At 35.8% G+C, this 22,195-nt stretch overlaps 1 protein-coding gene across 4 annotated transcripts in view; it reads left to right on the top strand.

The window, feature by feature from the left end:
- LRBA (LPS responsive beige-like anchor protein) overlaps nt 1-22,195 on the top strand; it is a 783,746-nt gene that overhangs the window by 225,356 nt on the left and 536,195 nt on the right. For all 4 annotated transcript variants that reach the window (XM_072621222.1, XM_072621224.1, XM_072621221.1 and 1 more), the window contains one exon: nt 14,192-14,322. In XM_072621222.1, coding sequence (XP_072477323.1) covers nt 14,192-14,322 — 131 coding nt within the window. The remainder of the gene's footprint in view (nt 1-14,191; nt 14,323-22,195) is intronic.

Here is a 22,195-nt window from a genome sequence, read left to right as displayed (position 1 = left end):
CACTGCTTGATTTCATTTTTTTTTAAGAGATGATCCCATCCTCTTCAATTCACTCTGTGCACTCTGTCTCTATGTATGTGTGCGTGTGTGCATGTGTGTGTGTGTAATCCCACCCAGTACCCAGATACTGAAATGTTTCAAGAGTTACAAATATTGTCTTTCCATGTAGGAATGTAAACAGTTCAACTTTAGTAAGTCCCTTATGACTTCTCTTTGCTGTTCACCTTTTCATGCTTCTCTTCATTCTTGTGTTTGAAAGTCAAATTTTCTTTTCAGCTCTGGTCTTTTCATCAAGAATGCTTGAAAGTCCTCTATTTCATTGAAAGGCCAATTTTTCCCCTGAAGTATTATACTCAGTTTTGCTGGGTAGGTGATTCTTGGTTTTAGTCCTAGTTCCTTTGACTTCTGGAATATCCTATTCCATGCCCTTCATTCCCTTAATGTTGAAGCTGCTAGATCTTGTGTTATCCTGATTGTATTTCCACAATACTTGAATTGTTTCTTTCTAGCTGCTTGCAGTATTTTCTCCTTGACCAGGGAACTCTGGAATTTGGCCACAATGTTCCTAGGAGTTTCTCTTTTTGGATCTCTTTCAGGCGGTGTTCTGTGGATTCCCTGAATATTTATTTTGCCCTCTGGTTCTAGAATCTCAGGGCAGTTTTCCTTGATAATTTCATGAAAGATGATGTCTAGGCTCTTTTTTTGATCATGGCTTTCAGGTAGACCCATAATTTTTAAATTGTCTCTCCTGGATCTATTCTCCAGGTCAGTTGTTTTTCCAATGAGATATTTCACATTATCTTCCATTTTTTCATTCTTTTGGTTTTGTTTTGTGATTTCTTGGTTTCTCATAAAGTCATTAGCCTCCATCTGTTCCATTCTAATTTTGAAAGAACTGTTTTCTTCAGTGAGCTTTTGAATCTCCTTTTCCATTTGGCTAATTCTGCTTTTGAAAGCATTCTTCTCCTCATTGGCTTTTTGAACCTCTTTTGCCAATTGAGTTAGCCTATTTTTCAAGGTGTTATTTTATTCAGCATTTTTTTGGGTCTCCTTTAGCAGAGTGTTTACTTGTTTTTCATGCTTCGCTTGCATGTCTGTCATTGCTCTTCCCAGTTTTTCCTCCACCTCTCTAACTTGATTTTAAGAATCCTTTTTGAGCTCTTCCATGGCCTGAGCCCATTGAGTGGGCTGGAATGCAGAAGCCTTGACTTCTGTGTCTTTTCCTGATGGTAAGCATTGTTCTTCCTCATCAGAAAGGAAGGGAGGAAATGCCTGTTCACCAAGAAAGTAACCTTCTATAGTCTTATTTCTTTTCCCTTTTCTGGGCATTTTCCCAGCCAGTGACTTGCCTTCTGAATATTTTCTTCACACCCACTTTGCCTCCAGATCCTCCCAGCCAACACTTGGGGTCTGAGATTCAAATGCTGCTTCCCAGCCTCAGGGCTTTGGGCGGGAGTGGGCCTGCTATTCAGTGTGAGATCAAGTTCAGGTGCTCAGGTGGGGGCAGGGCCGCCTCACGGGCTCAGTTCTCTCAGGGGGTTTGTGCAGAGACCTTCAACAATGGATCAGGGCTCCTGCCTGCTTGGGGAGCCCTGGTCTCCTCCCGCCTCCTCTGCTGCCTCCCGAGGTGGCCTGAGTTATGGGGGCACCCCACTCCCCTCTCGACCCACCAAAGAGACCCTCTCACTGACCCCCATCATCTGTGGGTGAAGGGACCCTCGTGGCCGCTGGAGATTCCGTCCCCGAAGCCTGCTTGGATCTGCTCCTCTTGGCGCCGCATGGCCGAGGGAGGGCTGGGCTCGGCTCCTTGTCTGCAGTGCGACGGACCTTTTGCGAGAGGTTTGCAGGGCTCTCTGGAACAGAAATCTCCTCCGCTCCACTGTTCTGTGGCCTCTGCTGCTCCCGAATTCACCGGGAGTTCTTTTTTACAGATGTTCTATGGGCTGTGGGTTCGGAGCTAGTGTATATGTGTCTTTCTACTCCGCCATCTTGGCTCTGCCCCCTAGACTTCATCTTTTAAGACCTATCTTTTGCATTTGATGTTGTTGCTGTCTTCTCCTACTGGATGCCATCTCTCTGGGCTTTCAAGTTCTGATTCTCCTTCCACCTCTTTCAGTTTTCATTCTCTATACCATTCCCATTGTGGATATTTCATAAGGTCCTTTACTCTTTTCCCTCTTTATGGTTGAGTTCATCAGCTCACATGAGTTTAATTATCACCTCTATGCCAGTAATTCAGATTTATATGTCTAGTCACATTTTCTTTGAATTTTAAATCCTACATTGCCAGTTACCCATTGGACATTTCAAACTGGCTGTCTCAGAGACACTTCCAATTCAGCTTGTTCAAAATAGAACTCATTTTCTTTCATCTCAAATTTTTCCTTCTTAGTTTTTCATTTAAGTTAGTCACCTATATCCTTCTTGTCTTCCAAGTTTTTTACCTTAGTATTTTCTTTGACTTCTCTCTCTTGTTCATCCTATGTATCTAATCATTTGCCAAATCTTGCCATTTCTACCTTATCATAATTTGTGACATTTTCTTTATTTATACAACTACTGCCTCAGTTTAGGCTCTTATCTTCTCTTATCTATGTTATTGCAAAATCTCACAATTGATTTTCCTGCTTCAAGTCTTTCTGCATATCAGTGTTAGGAAAGTTACAAAAGCAGTTTTCCTTAGGCATAGATCTGACCTTGTCAGGTCCCCCAGTTAAAAATATACTTAATACCCCGTTGCATCTGAGACAGAATGTTCTTATCTAAGGGTCTGTGAAGTTTAGTAAAAAAATATTTTGATGACTATTTCAATATAATTGGTTTCATTTGTAATCCTGTGTGTGTGTGTGTGTGTGTGTGTGTGTGTGTGTGTTGTGCATCACAACTATTCAGTGCTGATGCTGAACACTTCCACAGTGTTTTCAACAGACCATCATCAATCAGTGCTGAGGCCATTGACTGTTTACCTCGGGTTGAAGAAAATCCCTCCTTAGCTGAACTTCGAACTGAAGAAGAGGTTTTGAGGGCCATTAGGCTCCTTTCGTTTGGCAAAGCACCAGGTGCTAGTTCTATTCCAGATGAGATTTACAAGGTCATACTAAAGCTGACTGAAATTTTCCAGGTTATATGGCAAGAGGAGGTTATTCCCCAGGAGTTCAAGGATGCCTCCATTGTCTATCTCTGTAAAGGTAAAGGGAATAGATTGTCCTGTGACAGTCACAGTGGGGTCTCTCTCTTATTCATTGCTGGCAAAATTCTTGCTAGAGTCCTCTTTAATAGGCTGATCCTTCACCTGGAAGATGGTCATCTATGTGAGAGCTGGTATGGCTTCAGAAAGGGCCGAGAACAGTCAGTGTGGCGTTTATTGCCTGACAACTCCAGGAGAAATGCCAGTTTGAAAAGTCTATACAAGCCAAGACCAAAGTGGAGAGAGTGTTGGTGCATGATTTTCTGTTTGCAGATGATTGTGCACTCAATGCAGCCTCTGAAGCTGAGATGCAACAAAGTATGGATCAATTCTCTGTTGCCTGTGCTAATTTTGGCCTAATAATTAACACCGAGTAAACACAGGTGTTCCATCAGTCACCACCACACCATCCATACATGGAACCATAGGTTACAGCAAATGGAGAAGTTTTGAATTCTGTGGATAAGTTCACTTACTTTGTAGTGTATTTTCTAGGGATGTACACATTGACAATGAGGTTGACACACATATTTCCAGAGTTAGCTCCGTGTTTGTGAGGCTCCGAAGGAAAGTTTGAGAGAGAAGAGGTATTAGATTGAATGCCAAACTGAAGATCTACAGAGCCATTGTGCTGACCTCATTGTTTGTATGCCTGTGAAACATGGACAGTCTACTAGTGCCATGCCAGGAAACTGAATCACTTCCATTTGAACTGTTTTAGAAAGATTCTGAAGACCACCTGGCAAGATAAGGTACCAGACACTGAAGTCCTTGCTCAACTGCAAGCATTCAAACTATGCTTCAGAGAGTGCAGCTCCGATTGGCTGGCTGTGTTGTTTGAATGCAAAATGTATGCTTGCTAAAAAGACTATTTTATGGAGAACTCACATGGGGCAGGCGATCACATGGTGATCAGAAGAAATGATACAAAGACATTCTCAGTCTCCCTTAAGAACTTTGAATTTGACTGTGCAACATGGGAGACACTGGCACAGGACTGCTCAGCATGGTGTGCCCATAAGAAATAGTGCTGTGCTCTATGAGCAAAGCAGAATTGAGACAGTACAAAGTATATGCAGGATGTGCTAATTTGGAGTATCCACCCAAATATTAATACGGACTATCTATGCCTTACCTGCAGTAGAGCATTCTGAGCTCGTGTTGGTCTGATCAGCTACAGTCAGACACACTGAAACGTCACCTTATCGTGATGATGTCATTTTGGTCCTCTTTAAGAATGAAGGACAGCAACCTACCAACCATTATATGTAAATCACATTATTTTGAGAAGGTGTCCATAGACGGTTACCATAGGGGTTTGTGTCACAAAAAAGATCAAGAGACTTTGTTCTAAGACAAAACATGAACTCTTCTGTTAAGCTTTTTAAATCTCTTTGGAGCCTTGCCTCAAATAGCCTAATGACGGTATTCCTCTCTAGCCTCCACACCATATGATCCAACCAAACTGGACTTCTCTTTTTCTTATACATGACACTCCAGCTCCTATATCTTTGTCTTTGCACTGCCTTTCCTAAATGCCTGGAATGTACTCCTTATTTCTACCTTATAGGATCCCTCTCTTTCTTTCAAGATGCAGTTCAGACGCTACTTCTGACTTAAGCAGTTTTTAAACTTTTTTTCTCAGGAGTCCTTTACACTTAAAAATTATTAAGCATCCCGCAAAGAGAACTTTTGTTTATGTGGGTTATAGCTATCAGTATTCACAGTTTTAGAAATGAAAACATCTATATATTACTATGAAGATAGTTTTGACTTCTCAGACCCTCTGAAAGGATTTTGGGTATACCTGGGGGTTTGTGGACCACACTTTGAAAACTGCTGTTTTTTTCTCCTCAACTGCTGGTATTCTTCTTCACCTACTTTGCATTCCTGTGAATTAAGACAATTGAAATTTGACTGAAATAAATCCAAGACTTAAATATAAGATTAAATTTGGTATACACAGTATTTTTTCTATTTGTAGTGATACGAATTTTGTATTTCTTTTTATTTATGCTCTTTATATTCTGTATATATTAAAATATGTATTTGTCATCTTTTCTTTTGAAGTAGAAGCATCTTTTGAATAGCGACTGTTTCATTTACTGCATTTGTACACTTAGCAGCAAGCTCAGTTCCAGCTAATAAATGCATGATAAATACTTGTTGATTAACGCAAAATGTGATTTCCCATTTTAGATTATCCTGGACTTACATCCCAGGTTCTTTCCTCGACATACTCTGCCAGCCATTTAATTTCTCTCGGCATTTAAGTTTTCTCAGTTGGAAATGAGGAGATTTGAATAAATAGCTTTATTTTCTTTTATTTCTGCTATGAATTTTTCCGGACATTTCACATTCATTTTTGTATTCATTTAATTCTCTTATGTAGTCCATCTGGCAGGAAGCCTGGTACAGCTGTTATGGAGAAAGTCTCAGAATCAGGAGTACTTGGGTTCAGATTCCACCTTGTTTATGTGACCCTGAGAAAGTCATTTAACCTTTCATTACCCTTGACAGCATCTCTTAAGAGTACAAGTTGCAGAACAATTGTAAATATACATTGGTGGAGGAAGTTTCTTTATTTACATTTCTCTTATGGCAGTTCCCTGCCTATACCATTGAAGTTACAGATCTGTACAACACCCCTGACTCAGAAGTCCTTAAAGAAAATTGTAACATGTATGGAAAACAATTTAAATTGATTTTCATGCTAATTTAAATTCATTATACAGCTAATTAGCATTTCATTATATTTGTATAATTCCACGTGACTTGAATCTTTAAATAAATACATTGATAATTTACTTGTAAAATAAGCTCTGTATTCAGCAGAACTTTATAGCTAGCAGAATAGTTTCAATATTCTTTTTTTTCTCCAGACAGTACCATGTAAGCAAATCCTGGTTTATACTTAGTAATGTAGGTGTTAGTATCCCCTTAGAATTTAGATAAGGATATTTTCTAATTGTTCTAAGGTATGAGTTTACCATTTCTATTACTGGTGATTTTTTATGAAAGACCCAAATCATAGCTTACATATAGCCAGTGAAATTTACTTATGCTTGTATACATGTGACTTTATACATACTATATGAAAAGAGTGACTCTCTTAAGCTAGTTTTTCCACAGTGAATTCTGTTTTTTCTTTAGACATAAGCTGCCTGAGGGCCACAGTAGATTATTTCATCACAAAAGTAGTCCTTTCAGTGCTGCTTTGTAAAAAGAATTGATATTTTATACATAAATAACAGTATTTCCATGAGTAGACTTCATTTTGGTAGCATGAGCTTCTGTGTTCACATAACGAAAGCATCGTCAGCATTAGGAAATGTTTGTTGCTCAAGTTGCTCTTTATTTTTGTGAGAATTCAAGAAGTTCCTTCAGTAGCTGCTTGATGTGAATGAGTAATTTCTGTTCTTTCCCCACTTCTCACACACAGTCTTCATGGAGTCTTTCCTTTAATAGGCCTCCCTGCCCTCCCCCCCCCCCCCCCATTTCTAACTGTTCAGTAAAAAAAACAGGTATCACTTACCTATCTAAAGGAAATTTCTTTTGGTAAATAATCTTACATGATTTTAATAGGAGGAAATTGCTTCCGGGAAGAGTCTCCAGATATGGGGAGCAGTGTACTCAGAGGTGCACAGATGGGAGTGAGTCAGGGAGGAGGAGGACAGTGTATTTCTGTGTGGAGTGCATGGGCAAGAGGAGTTTTGAAAGGTGAGCTGTGGCAGCCGATTATGGGGAGCCTTGAGAGAATAGTGAATAGACTTGAGGAGCCACTGAAGGATGTTGAGCAGAAAAGTGACATTGTAAATTCTGTTCATTAAGAAGATGTTTTGGACAAGCTACATGAAGAAGGAAATAAAGGGCAGAGAAGACGTGAGGAAACAGGGAGGATGTTGCAGTAGTGGGTGAGAAGTGGCAGAGAGGAGGCTTAGGTAACATACTGTCCTTGGGAGTAAAAAAGGGGCTTGGAAGGGTAAGAGATTATGTTTTGAAAGGATTTGGCAACTGGTTGGTAGGCAGAATGCAGAAAGAGAAATATCAAGGATAACACTGATTTTGAGCATTTATTCTACCACAGAAATAGGGAAGTCAGATCTCAAGTAAGGTCCTGTAGTGATTATGATGACTTTAGAAAACTCAGTTTTTTGGGGGGAGGGGGAGGGAGGTTATATTTTCATCTCCTTATTTAAAAAGAAGTTAAGTTTAAAAAATATGTATATTAACTTTTTAAAAATTTAGATGGAATTGTTTCATTTACTACCTTGATTAAATAATGGATGACATTTTTGCCCTTATATGTGTTTGTGTGTATGTATGTATATACATATGTGAGTACGTATATATGTACACACATATCTGTCTATCTATCTATGTATGTGTGTATATATATATATATATATATGTATACATATATATATATCTGTATCTATATCAAAGGCCTTCTTTGCAAATTTCTGTTTTAAAAATAGTGTGGAAATGAAATTCATTGTTGAAAACTTTCAAGATTTCAGAGTCATTTCAAAAATTGCATTAATCTCAAGGATTTGGCTGATGTAAAAAACATAGGGGGAAGTTTTGAAACTTAAAAGTTCACATTGTGGATTTTCCCATATATGGTTTTTATTTAATCTCGTCTGGCAGCTCAGTGAGTTAACATGAAGGCTTTTTTTTTCTTCTGTTGAAAAAGAGACACCTATTTAAAAGCTATTCCCATGTAGCCATGTAGCAGTAGGATACGTCCAAGAATTTCAAAGCATCCTTCTATCATGCATTTATCTCAGGAATGCTGTGTCAGAAATCAGAACACTCCTCATATCTTAGGGATTATCAACTTCCAAGCTATAGCTGGAAAGTATATAGTAACAGTTGCATGACTGAAACTTTACTGAAAGCCTGCCAGGTTGTGGGTTTTTGCAAACAACAAGGTGTTTGTGTTCATTCCCATGCCAAAAATCTTCTTCTTATCTTAATTTGAGATTCACTTTGGTGATTAGTGGATGCTAGGGGCTTACATTGATAAAGTTCAAGCCCTGATCTGGTTTTTCAGCTAGATTCTCAGAAACTAAAGTATTAAAGTCAAGCATATAAGTAGCCTTCTTTTCTTTTTGCAGACATTTATGTAAAGGGTATAATGAAGCTACTTTACATATGGGATATTTTAAATTACTTATGTGAAATGGAGATTTAGCATTCTTTACAGATTTTTTTTTACTACATTTGTTTACTTTTAATGACATTTGCCTGATTTAACTATATTAATAAAACTCATCCTTATGCAGCGAATCTTTTTTGAACTAAATTTTAAGATTACATTTTAAAATCGTTTTTAGACTATAATTTCATGAATTAGCTATTTGATCTAACTATAAATTTCATGTGAAATATTGTTCAATTTATGCTAGATAATATTTAAAATTAATACAGTTGTTGAAAGACTGAGTTGAAATGATAAGAGTTCAACCTTTTAAAAATCTTTAATGATTATATAAATGTCCATTTATAAAGAAACGTTTGAGTCTTTACATGAAATTCCGACAAAATGCTGTAAATCAAATGTAATGTTTAAATTTTACTATATAGATATCTGCTAAACAAGAAGTAGTAATTGTAGGCTTATGTGTTTTATTTTATGCATTTAAAAAATATTCTGCAAAGGCATCCATAGCTTTCACTAGATAGAGTGGTCAATAACACCAAAAAGTTAAGAATCCCTGACTTATTAGAATTTAAGCTTCTGGAGGGAAGGGATTGCCTTTGCATTTATATTTGTTTTCTTAGTGCTTGGGCTATCATAAAATATATTATCCTTTTAAAAATAATTTTCGTTTCATTAAATATTTCCCAATTACATGTAGAAGATTTTTTTAACATTCATTTTACACAATTTTGAGTTTCAAATTCTCACCTTCCCTTGTCCCTCCCCTCCCCCTAGAGCATCCTTTCTTTACCCCCTGATACTATTGAGATGTCTTTACATTATCCCTGTTGCAGATAATGCTTGCTATTGGTTTTAGGTAGATGCTGCTTATTATTTTAAAGCAGACAACCTTTATTCCTATGCTCTCTAGTATTTTTTAATAGGAATAAATATTGTATTTTTTCAAAAGGCTTTTCTGTATCTATTGAGAAAGTCATATGATTTTTGATGTTTTTGTTATTGATTTGGTCAGTTATGTTGATAATTTTCCTAATATTGAACCAGCCTTGCATTTCTGGTATCAACCCTACTTGTTCATAGTGTATGGTCTTTGTTAAATATTGCTGTAATCTTCCTTCTAATATTATATTTAAATTGCTTTTTGCCTAATTAGTCATTCAGGAAATTAGTCTACACTCCTTTTCTCTGTTTTTACTCTCCCTGGTTTAGATATCAAAGTCATATTTGTGTCATAAGGGAATTTGGAAGGATTCCTTTTATAAATTATTTTTTCAAATAGTTTATATAATTATGGAGTACTTAAGTATTTGGAAGAATTCACCTGTAAATTCATCTGGTACTAGGGATTTTTTCTTAGCCTGCTCATTTATTGCTTGTTCAATTTCTTTTTCTAAGATGGGATTATTGAACATTCTGTTTTTTCTGTTACTCTTGACAATTTTTATTTTTGTAAGTATTCATCTTTTTCATTTATTTTTTCGGTTTTACTGGCATATAATTGGGCAAAATAACTCCTACTAAATTGTTTTAATTTCATTGTCATTGTTGATACACTCACTCTTCATTTTTGATACTCCTAATTGTTTTCCTTTTTAAAAAATCAAGTTAATCTGTTTTCATTAGTTTTTTTTCATTATATTAACTCCTAGTTTTGTTGTTAGGCTGGTTTTTTTAAACTTTCACTTTTAGTAATCTCACATTTGATTATCAGGGTTTTATTGTTCAAGATTTTTAATTTGTTCTTTTCCTAGTTTTTTTAGTTGCATGCCCAATTCATTGATCTGCTGTTTCCCCCTTTTATTGATGTATGTATTTAGAGATATAAATTTTGCCTCAAAGTGCTGGTTTGGCTGCATCCCTCAAATTTTGGTATATTATCTCATTGTTAATCTCTTTAATGAAATTATTGGTTGTTTCTGTGATTTGTTCTTTGGCCCATTCATTCTTCGGGATTAGAGTATTTACTTTCTAAATAGTTTTTAATCTATACTTTCATAACCTTTTATTGAATATAGTTTTTATTGCATTATAGTTTCAAAAGGTTGCATTTAACGTTTTTGTTTTCCTGCCTTTGGTTTTGATATATTTTATGCCATAATAAATAGTCAGATTTTGTAAAGATTCCTTGTACAGCTAAAGAAAAGTTACATTCCTTTCTATTTCTATTCATTTTTCTCAGAGGTCTGCCATATTAACTTTTCTAAGATTCTCTTCATCTCCTTGACTTCTTATTCATTTTATAGTGAGATTTATCTAACTCTGAATGGGGAAAGTTGAGGTCCAGCACAAGTCTAGTTTTATTGTCTATTTCTTCCTGTAATTTATTTCATTTTTTCCTTTAAAAATTTGGATCCTATGCCATTTGGTGCATATATGTTTAGAACTGATATTATTTCATTTTCTATAGTAACTTTTAGCAAGTTTTGTTTCCCTGCTTATCTCTTTCAATTAGATCTCTTTTTGCCTTTGTTTTGTTGAAGATCATGATTGCTACCCTTGCCTTTTTTATTTCAGCAGAAGCATAATAGGTTCTGTTCTTGCAACTTATTTAACTTTGTTGATCATCTTTCTTTTCCAAGTGAATTTCTTGTAAACAACATATAGTTGGATTCTGTTTTCTAATCCAGTCTATTATTTGTTTCTGTTTTATGAGTTCATCCCATTTATATTCACAGTTATAATTACTAACTGTGCATGTCTCTCCATCCTGTTTTCTTGTGTTTATCCTTCTTTCTCCCTTTTTATGTTGTTTCTACTCTAAAATTTGTTTTGCTTTTGACCAATCTTCCTTTCTCTGCTCTGCCTTTTATTTTTGTTTCCCTCTCCCCTTCTACTTTCCTAGTGCTTAAGATAGATTTCTATACACAATGAAGGGGTGTGTGTGTGTGTGTGTGTGTGTGTGTGTGTGTGTGTGTGTGTGTGTGTGTGTGTGTGTGTGTGTGTGTGCTTATCTTGTCGTCCCCCCCATTTTCCCTTCCACAGTAAATATTCTTCCTTCTGTGCCTTTTGTGTGAGATAATTTTCCTCATTCTTTGTCTCTTTTCTCCCTTCTTCCAGGGCATCCTTCTTTCACATTGATCCTTTTGGTTTTTACGTCATCTCAACATAATTGACTCACTCCTCCCTTTGCCTGTGTAGAATCCTTCTAAGTACCAAAATATTGATTAATTTCTTAAGGGTTACATGTTTCATCTTCCTGTATAGGAATATAAACTGTTTAACTTTACTGAATCCCTTATGATTGCTTTTTCTCTCAAGTCTTGTATTTCAAAGTGAAATTTTCTATTCAGCTCTGGTCTTTTAATCAGGAATGCTTGGAAGTCTATTTCATTAAATATTCTTTTTTCTTCTTGAAGGATTATACTCAGTTTTGCTGGTTAGGTGATTCTTGGTTGTAATCCCAGCTCTTAGAATATCATATACCAAGCCCTCTGCTCCTGTAATGTAGTAGCTGTTAAATCTTGTGTGTTCTTAACTATGGTTCCATGGTATTTGAATGATTTATTTCTGGCTGTTTGAATTATTTTCTCTTTCACCTGGGAACTCAGGAATTTGGCTCTAAATATTCCTGGGAGTTTTCATTTTCAAATTTCTTTCAGGTGGTAGTTGGTTCATTCAAATGTTCAATTTCTATTTTACTTATTCTAGGCTATTGGGGTAGTTTTCTTTAATGATTTTTTTTTGAAATATCTTTTTTTTTTTTTTTAAATCATGGTTCTCAAATAATCCACTAATTCTTAAATTACCTCTCAAATTATTTCTCTTTGGTCTGTTTTCTGGATCATTTGTTTTTTCAATGAGACATTTCACATTTTTAGATATTTTTTAATTGTTTCCACTTTGTTTTTTTGTTTGGACTAAGTAAATGCAAAAGTGACCAACTTGATTTTAGCAATAAATGCTGATTTCGTGCCAGATAATTTGACCAGCAGTTTCTATATACTCATAGAAACTAGCTCTTAATGAACATAAGTGGATTTGAGAGTATAGAATATATTCTGAGTTACTTTTCAAAACTGATTTTCCCCAGTCAAATATATACAGGTTTGGAATTATTTGCTTATAGGTTTTCCATTATTATTGTCCTCTATTAGTTTGACTGTTGTGAAATGATTCTATCCGAAAGTTGACAATTGACTATGAGAAATGGCTCCTTCAGTAGACAAATACTGACGAAACATTTAAGTTTTATTTCCCATTGTTACTTAAAATTTTCTTTTTTTGCACTTTGGCCCTAAATTTCTAAAGCAAAGATTTTTACTTTCAGAAGAAAAATAATGAGAATGGTACATGTTTTTTTAAAAATACATTTACTAAAAACCAAAATGAAAATCGGGGCATGAGCGCCTGTTTACAATATTTTTTGACTTTAAGGGGCTCAGGTGGCTATTAGATCTATTTTTTTAGTGTATTGTTAACATTGGCAGTCACCCTTATAATGATGTGACACCTGGTCCTCCCAAGTATATTGAATAGCTAGCTACTCCTAGCACAAGGGAGTTTGATTTAATTGACTGGAGTAGCTACTCTTATGTGTTAGGGATTGAAGTCAAATAGAATATATTTTGTCTTGTGTAGGTTTCCTTCAGAAAGTTATAAAAGTACATTTTAAGTGTTTTTAGAAGAAAAAGATTTATATTTTAGAAATAATTATTAGGATTAAATATCTTAAGTAATTTTATTTAAATATTGAATACTTTAAAGGTATTATGGGAACACTTTCATTTTACACTTACTCTATTGTCAACAAAAGATGTGATTAAATAAATTGAATGTTGAAGACTTTAAGATTATGGTTAACACCAGGTAATTAAAAGTAAGCACTGCTGTGGGAGAGCATTATATATCAGCTGTTCTCTTTACCTCATTAGCTGGGGTTTTTTTTATGTTTATAGAGCCAACTTCAATTAAAAATGCCTTTAGCAAGGTCTTTTAGATATTCAACATGATGTATTATAATGTAATTAAAATTAGTGCATTATAAATACCTATCTCTTAAAAACACACAAGATATATTTTTTTAATTTCATAACATTTTGTATGCATCTTGATACTTCTGGTTTACTGTATTCTAAATAAAGCTAACCATCAAATTACAGTCTTGGAATTTTGAACTCTGTCCATATTAAATTCTTAAGATATTGACCATGTCTTCGAGTGTCACTGAAGCTTTTTTTCTGATTTTCCTATATGAAATTTCAATAACTTCTGGTTTTGTTTGAAACCTGCTTAAAAAAAAATTAGTCATATTTAAGGAGAACTTTTTCTGAAAGAAAAACTTGGATGAGTTCTCTTATATTTCTAAAAGTTACTTGTTTTTGTGGTTTCATGTAAAGAATATATTACATAGTAGAAAGAGTCCTAGATTTGTAGTCAGAGGGCTTAGGTTCAGATAGTACTTTTTTGCCTCATTACCCAGGTTAGCCTGATAAAACCATTTCTCTTTGGGCCTCAGTTTCTTCACCTTTAAAATAAAGGCCATCCTAGCCATACCTAGATTCTAGAGTAAAAACTAGTTGGAGAAATGTTAGTTTAAATATTGGAAGTGAAAAAATAAAGTACTATATTTTTCAGTGGTTTATGATTCCAAATTCTAAAAGATTCAGGTGACTGTAAGCGTTCATTATGTAAGAGTGTTAGAAAGAAAAGTCAGAAAAAAATAGGACTTAGTGTTAAATAACATTGAACTAACACCAGTTAACTATCTACAGGCAGCTATTTGGCATTATTATTGTTATCATCATCTTTGTATTATGAAATAAAGTTGTTGATTCTTAATAATTAACTAGGGTTTTGGGGGGAATGTGTATTTATTAATTTTTCATCTTGTATTACAGGAGTGTCATTGTTGCAACAAAAAAACCTGCTATTTCACCTTCTGCTACTACAAATGTGCCTACCAATGCTGTTAGTGTGGTTTCTTCAGTTGATTCTAATCAGGCCTCAGACTTGATGGGAGCATCTTCTGGTGAGTTGGTAGAAAAAAGAACTACTCAGAATGAGTATTAAGATTTTTGGTGATTAAACGAACATTTTAAGCAATACTATTTAATTTTCATTGCTGCTTTTGTCTTTCTTTGTGCTGATAGTTGGCTAATTAAAAAATTTTTTTATTGTTATATATTTAATAGCAAGCAAAACTAATAAAATACATAATATGATATTCTTGTCTAAAATCATTTTGATTAAGTCCTGTTGAGTGATAGCTTTTAATCTCTTCTTGGTTTGGAGATCATTTCAGACTCAGCGGTTTGCTGGCAAAAACTTTTGCTACTTGATCGCTGTGTCATGTGCTCAGAGGTTTGACATATTGAAATATCCAACTGTAAATTATAGTCCTTTATTCTTTACGTCAAGAAATTTTTTTTTGAGCTCCTACTTCCTTTATCTTCTTTATTGTGCCAGTTTTCATTAATAATATGAGGAACTTGCTGCTGGGACCTTGGCTTCTTATTCTGTCATTTCCTTACCTGTTTCTTCAGCTCCCGTTTTCTATATAGATAGTAATGAATACCCTTTCCCCTTCCTTTAAAATTTTATTCATATATTTTTCTTTGATACAGTAGATATTTCAGAACAAACATGATTTTTTATAAAGTATATTTTTATTCAAAAGTTTACTTACTGATGAACAGAATTAAACGTGTTCCCAAACCTTGGCATATTGACCAGGAATTTTTGGACTCTCCATGTTGACTTTATTCAAATGGTTGCCATTATTGTGTATATTGTATTTTTACTTCTGCTTCATTCATTCTGCATTACTTTCTATGAACCTTCCCATATTTCTCTAACTTGTTCATAATAGCCATTCAACACAGTACATTGCATTCATAATTTGTTCACCCATTCCCTGTTTGCTGGGTACAGTGGGTTTTGAGCACTGGATTTGGAATTAAGAAGTTCTGAGTTCAAATGTGACTTCACATACCACTGCTGTGCGATCCTGGGCAAATCTCTTATTCTCTCTCTTTCTCTTAGTTTCTTAATCTGTAAAATGGGAATGCACCTACCTCCTAGGGTTGTTGTGCAGATCAAATGAGATAATATTTATTTTTTTATTTTTTAAATTTTTTTTATTTATTTAACTTTTAACATTCATTTTCACAAAATTTTGGGTTCCAAATTTTATCCCCTTTTGTCCCCTCCCCCCATCCCAAAACACCGAGCGTTCTAATTGCCTGTCTGCCAATCTGCCCTCTCTTCTATCATCCCTCTCTGCCCTTGTCTCCATCCTATACCCCTTTACCTGTATTTCTTATTTCCTAGTGGCAAGAACAGTACTCAACAGTTGTTCCTAAAACTTTGAGTTCCAACTTCTCTTCCTCCCTCCCTCCCCTCCCCTTCCCTTTGGAAGGTAAGCAATTCAATATAGGCCAAATCTGTGTAGTTTTGCAAATGACTTCCATAATAGTTGTGTTGTGTAAGACTAACTATATTTCCCTCCATCCTATCCTGTCCCCCATTACTTCTATTCTCTCTTTTGATCCTGTCCCTCCCCATGAGTGTTGACCTCAAATTGCTCCCTCCTCCCCATGCTCTCCCTTCCATCATCCCCCCCACCCTGCTTATCCCTTTATCCCCCACTTTCCTGTATTGTAAGATAGGTTTTCATACCAAAATGAGTGTGCATTTTCTTCCTTCCTTTTGTGGAATGTGATGAGAGTAAACTTCATGTTTTTCTCTCACTTCCCCTCTTTATCCCTCCACTAATGAGTCTTTTGCTTGCCTCTTTTATGAGAGATAATTTGCCCCATTCCATTTCTCCCTTTCTCCTCCCAATATATCTCTCTCACTGCTTGATTTCATTTTTTTAAGATATGATCCCATCCTCTTCAATTCACTGTGTGCACTCTGTCTCTATGTGTGTGTGCATGTGCTTGTGCATGTGTGTATGTAATCCCACCCAGTACCCAAATACTGAATAGTTTCAAGAGTTACAAATATTGTCTTTCCATGTAGGAATGTAAACAGTTCAACTTTAGTAAGTCCCTTATGACTTCTCTTTGCTATTTACTTTTTCATGCTTCTCTTCATTCTTGGGTTTGAAAGTCAAATTTTCTTTTCAGCTCTGGTCTTTTCATCAAGAATGCTTGAAAGTCCTCTATTTCATTGAAAGACCAATTTTTCCCCTGAAGTATTATACTCAGTTTTGCTGGGTAGGTGATTCTTGGTTTTAGTCCTAGTTCCTTTGACTTCTGGAATATCCTATTCCACGCCCTTCAATCCCTTAATGTAGAAGCTGCTAGATCTTGTGTTATCCTGATTGTATTTCCACAATACTTGAATTGTTTCTTTCTAGCTGCTTGCAATATTTTCTCCTTGACCAGGGAACTCTGGAATTTGGCCACAATGTTCCTAGGAGTTTCTCTTTTTGGATCTCTTTTAGGTGGTGTTCTGTGGATTCCTTGAATATTTATTTTGCCCTCTGGTTCTAGAATCTCAGGGCAGTTTTCCTTGATAATTTCATGAAAGATGATGTCTAGGCTCTTTTTTTGATCATGGCTTTCAGGTAGGCCCATAAGTTTTAAATTGTCTCTCCTGGATCTATTCTCCAGGTCAGTTGTTTTTCCAATGAGATATTTCACATTATCTTCCATTTTTTCATTCTTTTGGTTTTGTTTTGTGATTTCTTGGTTTCTCATAAAGTCATTAGCCTCCATCTGTTCCATTCTAATTTTGAAAGAACTGTTTTCTTCAGTGAGCTTTTGAATCTCCTTTTCCATTTGGCTAATTCTGCTTTTGAAAGCATTCTTCTCCTCATTGGCTTTTTGAACCTCTTTTGCCAATTGAGTTAGCCTATTTTTCAAGGTGTTATTTTATTCAGCATTTTTTTGGGTCTCCTTTAGCAGAGTGTTTACTTGTTTTTCATGCTTCGCTTGCATGTCTGTCATTGCTCTTCCCAGTTTTTCCTCCACCTCTCTAACTTGATTTTAAGAATCCTTTTTGAGCTCTTCCATGGCCTGAGCCCATTGAGTGGGCTGGGATGCAGAAGCCTTGACTTCTGTGTCTTTTCCTGATGGTAAGCATTGTTCTTCCTCATCAGAAAGGAAGGGAGGAAATGCCTGTTCACCAAGAAAGTAACCTTCTATAGTCTTATTTCTTTTCCCTTTTCTGGGCATTTTCCCAGCCAGTGACTTGCCTTCTGAATATTTTCTTCACACCCACTTTGCCTCCAGATCCTCCCAGCCAACACTTGGGGTCTGAGATTCAAATGCTGCTTCCCAGCCTCAGGGCTTTGGGCGGGGGAGGGGCTGCTATTCAGTGTGAGATCAAGTTCAGGTGCTCAGGTGGGGGCAGGGCTGCCTCACAGGCTCAGTTCCCTCAGGGGGTTTGTGCAGAGAACTTCAACAATGGATCAAGGCTCCTGCCTGCTTTGGGAGCCCAGGTCTGCTCCTGCCTCCACTGCTGCCTCCCGAGGGGGCCTGAGTTATAGAGACACCCTGCTCCCCTCCTGGCAAGTCAAAAAGACTCTCACCCATGGTGCCCGTGGGTGAAGGGACCCTCGCGGCTGCTGGAGATTCCGTCCCTGAAGCCTGCTCGGATCTGCTCCTCTTGGCGCTGCGCCGCCGAGGCAGGGTTGGGCTCTGCTCCGGGTCCGGGGCGTGAGGGACCTTTTGCGAGAGGTTTTCAGGCTCTCTGGAGCAGAAATCTCGTCCACTCCGTTCTGTGGCTTCTGTTGCTCCACAATTCACCTGTGGTTCTTTTTTTTTACAGGTATTTTATGGGCAGTGGGTTTGGAGGTAGCGTATGTATGTCTTTCTACTCCGCCATCTTTGCTCCGCGCCCCCCGAGATAATATTTTTAAAGCACTTGGTAAACCTTAAAAGCACTTGCAATTAATTATAATTATTTCCATATTTTTATTGTTAGAAATTATTCCATGAACTTTTTTGTACATATTTAAAGTTTCTTGTTGTTAGTAACTTCCTTGGGCTAAAGGGAATAAACATCTTAGTAACTTTTCCTGGAAACTTTCAAATTTCTTTCTAGAAATGTTGTTACATAATTCATAGTTCCGCATTCATTGAATTGGTATGCCTGTCTCCTGTAGTTCCTCCAATAGAACATTTTTATATCTTTTAGTGAGTATGAAGTGATTTTAATGTGTATGAAGTGATATCCTAGCATTCTTCTGATTTTATCCAGGTTATTTGTGGTTTTGGCCATTGATAATTTATGCTTATAAAAAAAATCAGATCAAATTGAAAGGTATATATTTTTCACATTTTTATTTTCGGGAAGAATTGACAAGCAGATACTGGCTATCAAAAATCATATAGAACAGTCAGTGTAGATTGTATAAAATTAAAAAAAAATCTTTTTGTATAAATGAAATGTGTAGCCAGAATCAGAAATGTGTTCAGAAATTAATTGGTTCATTCCTGCATCTTCGCAACAATAATTGAGACCTAGTGGTCATATATTTTATCAGGAAGCAGTGCTGTTTGTTGTTATCTGTTACTAGCATTTTTATATTCATCATATCACTTTGTTTAAAAAAATTAGCAAATTGAAACAAAATACACAGTAGTTATTTCTAGCTGCGGAGTCCTAAATTGTCAGTAAATATGATGACTAGCAGTAAGAAACCAAAATCAATTTTTGCTTTTCCTTTTTCAGTACTTATTGAGAGGATTTAGGGTAAAGGGAACAAAAATTCCTTGAATTTTGCTCTCCTTACTCTTCTTAGTTCCTTAAACTCTGATTTTTCATGGTTCACTGATTCTTTCAGGTAAGATAAGTTTTATATATACATACATACATACATACATATATATATATATATATATATATATATATAGAGAGAGAGAGAGAGAGAGAGAGAGAGAGATTGTTTGTTTGTTTTTTCATTTATTAGCAGCTTGCTGTCCAAGAATGAATAAATAAGCTCCCCCCTCCATTGGTCAAGAGGCATATGCTGCTAATGGCTATAAAACTGTCATTTTGTCTTCATTTTAATTTAGTAATAGTATATGCCCCACTGACTTCTTAGAACAAATCTTATAACTTCACTGGTTTGCTGTACACAGAGTAAAATACTTTCCTCTTGTTGTAAATTTAATGCCCTTTAATTTCATTTTATGGGATAGAGTAAATAGGATCTTCTGATTGCTTTTAACTATTCTTCATAATTTAAGCTGTTCTATCTTCTGAAGAGTGAAACCAAGTTGCTAAGAGGAACTTTGATAGCTGAGGGATATAGGCTATACTTTTGATATAAACCTACATTAATGAATTTTTTCCTAACAGCATATTTTATATCTTAAATCTCTTCAATTGCAAATAAATGCAGTGTAAAAGTAAATAGTAAGACTATGGAGGTTTAAGTTAGAAGAAAGGACTCTTCATTTCTGAGAATTTTAATTCCATAAATTTGAGTATCTCCTTTGTGAAAAAGGTGCTGCCTTTTGGAATTGAAACATCATTAAGATATGGCAAATCCCCCCAAGGAAACTGACAGCCTGTTTGGGAGTGGAGAATGTAAAGCCTATTTATGAACAAGTACAGCATTAAATTGTATCGGTGCATTAGCTTCTCGGGGCTTTGGTTTTCTCACCTATAAAACTTAGGAAGACTCAGTGATCTTTTGGTTATCTTTTATTTTCACATTCTTACATCCTAAAATTCCTACAAAGTAGTATCCAAGTTCAAAAGAGGATATAGAAAGGAAGCAACATTCAGGTGTCTGATCAGAAAGAGAAATCATATTCAAAGAATCAGAAGAGAAAACCATAGACAAGAGACCATTTTTATTATAAAATATAAAAACCTTTTTCACAAAGAAAACCTATTCATTTAGTATAAGATAGTCTTAGATGAGGGAAACCTCTTTAAATGAATCTGATAAAAGTCTAATATTCAAAATAAGTAGGTAATTTATGCAAATATATAAATTTAAGAGCTGTTCCTCAAAAGCTGAGTTTTCAAAGAGTATGGACAGTTCTCAAATACAATAATAGAATCTTTAAGCAATTATGAAAAAAATGTTAAAAATTAGTAGTAATAAGGAAATTGTAATTGAAAAAATGCTTGGGCTTCATCTCATGCCAATATATTGCAAAAGGTGATAAATGGTAGAAACAGTCAATGTTGGGGGAGATAGTTATACTAGTAAAATTATTTCTGGACCCTTGATTTTCTCTTTCTTTTTTTTAAAGAAAGTTTATTTATTTTCTCCCCATGTCTCCCCTCCCTCTACCCCAAAATACCGAGCATTCTGATTACCCCTTCCACCAATCTGTCCTCCCTTTTAACATCTCTCCCTTCCATTATTCCCATCTTCACTTTTGTCCTGTAGGGCAAGATAAATTTCTATACTCCATTACCTGGATTTCTTATTTCTCAGTTGTATGCAGGAACAGTACTCAACATTTTTTCCTAAAACTTTGAGTTCCAACTTCTCTTCCTTCCTCCCTCCCCACCCATCCCCACTGAGAAGGCAAGCAATTCAATATAGGCTATATATGTGTAGTTTTGCAAATGACTTCCATAATAGTCATGTTGTGTAAGACTAACTATATTTCCTTCCATCCTATCCTGCCCCCCATTTCTTCTATTCTCTCTTTTGACTTTGTCCCTCCCCAAGAATGTTTACTTCTAATTGCTTCATCCTCCCATTTGCCCTCTCTTCTACCTTCCCCCCCCCACCCTGCTTATCCCCTTCTAACCCCCACTTTCCTTTATTGTAAGATAGGTTTTCATACCAAATTGAGTGTGCCTGTTAGTCCTTCCTTGAACCAAATGTGATGAGAGTAAGCTTCACTTTTCCCCCTCACCTCCCCTCTTCATCCTTTCATTGAAAAGGCTTTTTTTTGCTCCTTTATGAGAGATAATTTGCCCCATTCCATTTCTCCCTTTCTCCTCCCAATATATTCCTTTCTCACCCCTTAATTTTATTTTTTTAGATGTCATCCCTTCCTATTCAACTCACCCTGTTCTCTGTCTCTGTCTCTCTGTCTCTGTCTCTCTCTTTCTCTTTGTGTGTGTGTGTATAATCCCACCAACTACCCAGATGCTGGGAAAAGTTTCAAGAGTTACAAATATTATCTTTTCATGTAGGAATGTAAACAGTTCAACTTTAGTAAGTCACTTGTGTTTTCTGTTTCCTGTTTACCTTTTCTTGCTTCTCTTGATTCTTGTGTTTGAAAGTCAGATTTTCTTTTCAGCTCTGGTCTTTTCATCAAGAATACTTGAAAGTCCTCTATTTCATTGAATGACCATTTTTTTCATCTCAAGTATTACACTCAGTTTTGCTGGCTAGGTGATTCTTGGTTTTAATCCTAGTTCCTTTGACTTCTGGAATATCATATTCGATGCCCTTCAATTCTTTCATGTAGAAAATGCTAGATCTTGTGTTATCCAGATTGTACTTCCACAGTACTCAAATTGTTTCTTTCTAGCTGCTTACAGTATTTTCTCCTTGACCTGGGAACTCTGGAATTTGCCTACAGTGTTCCTAGGAGTTTCTCTTTCAGGAAGTGATTGGTGGATTCTTTCAATATTTATTTTGCCCTCTGGTTCTAAAATATCAGGGCAGTTTTCCTTGATAATTTCATGAAAAATGATGTCTAGGCTCTTTTTTTGATCATGGCTTTCAAGTAGTCCCCTAACTTTTAAATTGTCTCTGCTGGATCTATTTTCCAGGTCAGTTGTTTTTCCAATGAGATATTTCATATTATCTTCCATTTTTTCATTCTTTTGGTTTTGTTTTGTGCTTTCTTGGTTTCTCATAATGTCATTAGCTTTCATCTGTTCCATTTTAATTTTTAAAGAACTATTTTCTTCTGTGAGCTTTTGAACCTTCTTTTCCATTTGGCTAATTCTGCTCTTTAAAGCAT

Source organism: Notamacropus eugenii, chromosome 6 (genome assembly GCF_028372415.1).
Source record: "Notamacropus eugenii isolate mMacEug1 chromosome 6, mMacEug1.pri_v2, whole genome shotgun sequence".
Classification (NCBI taxonomy): Eukaryota; Metazoa; Chordata; class Mammalia; order Diprotodontia; family Macropodidae; genus Notamacropus; species Notamacropus eugenii.
This window is presented reverse-complemented; position numbering and strand designations above follow the sequence as displayed.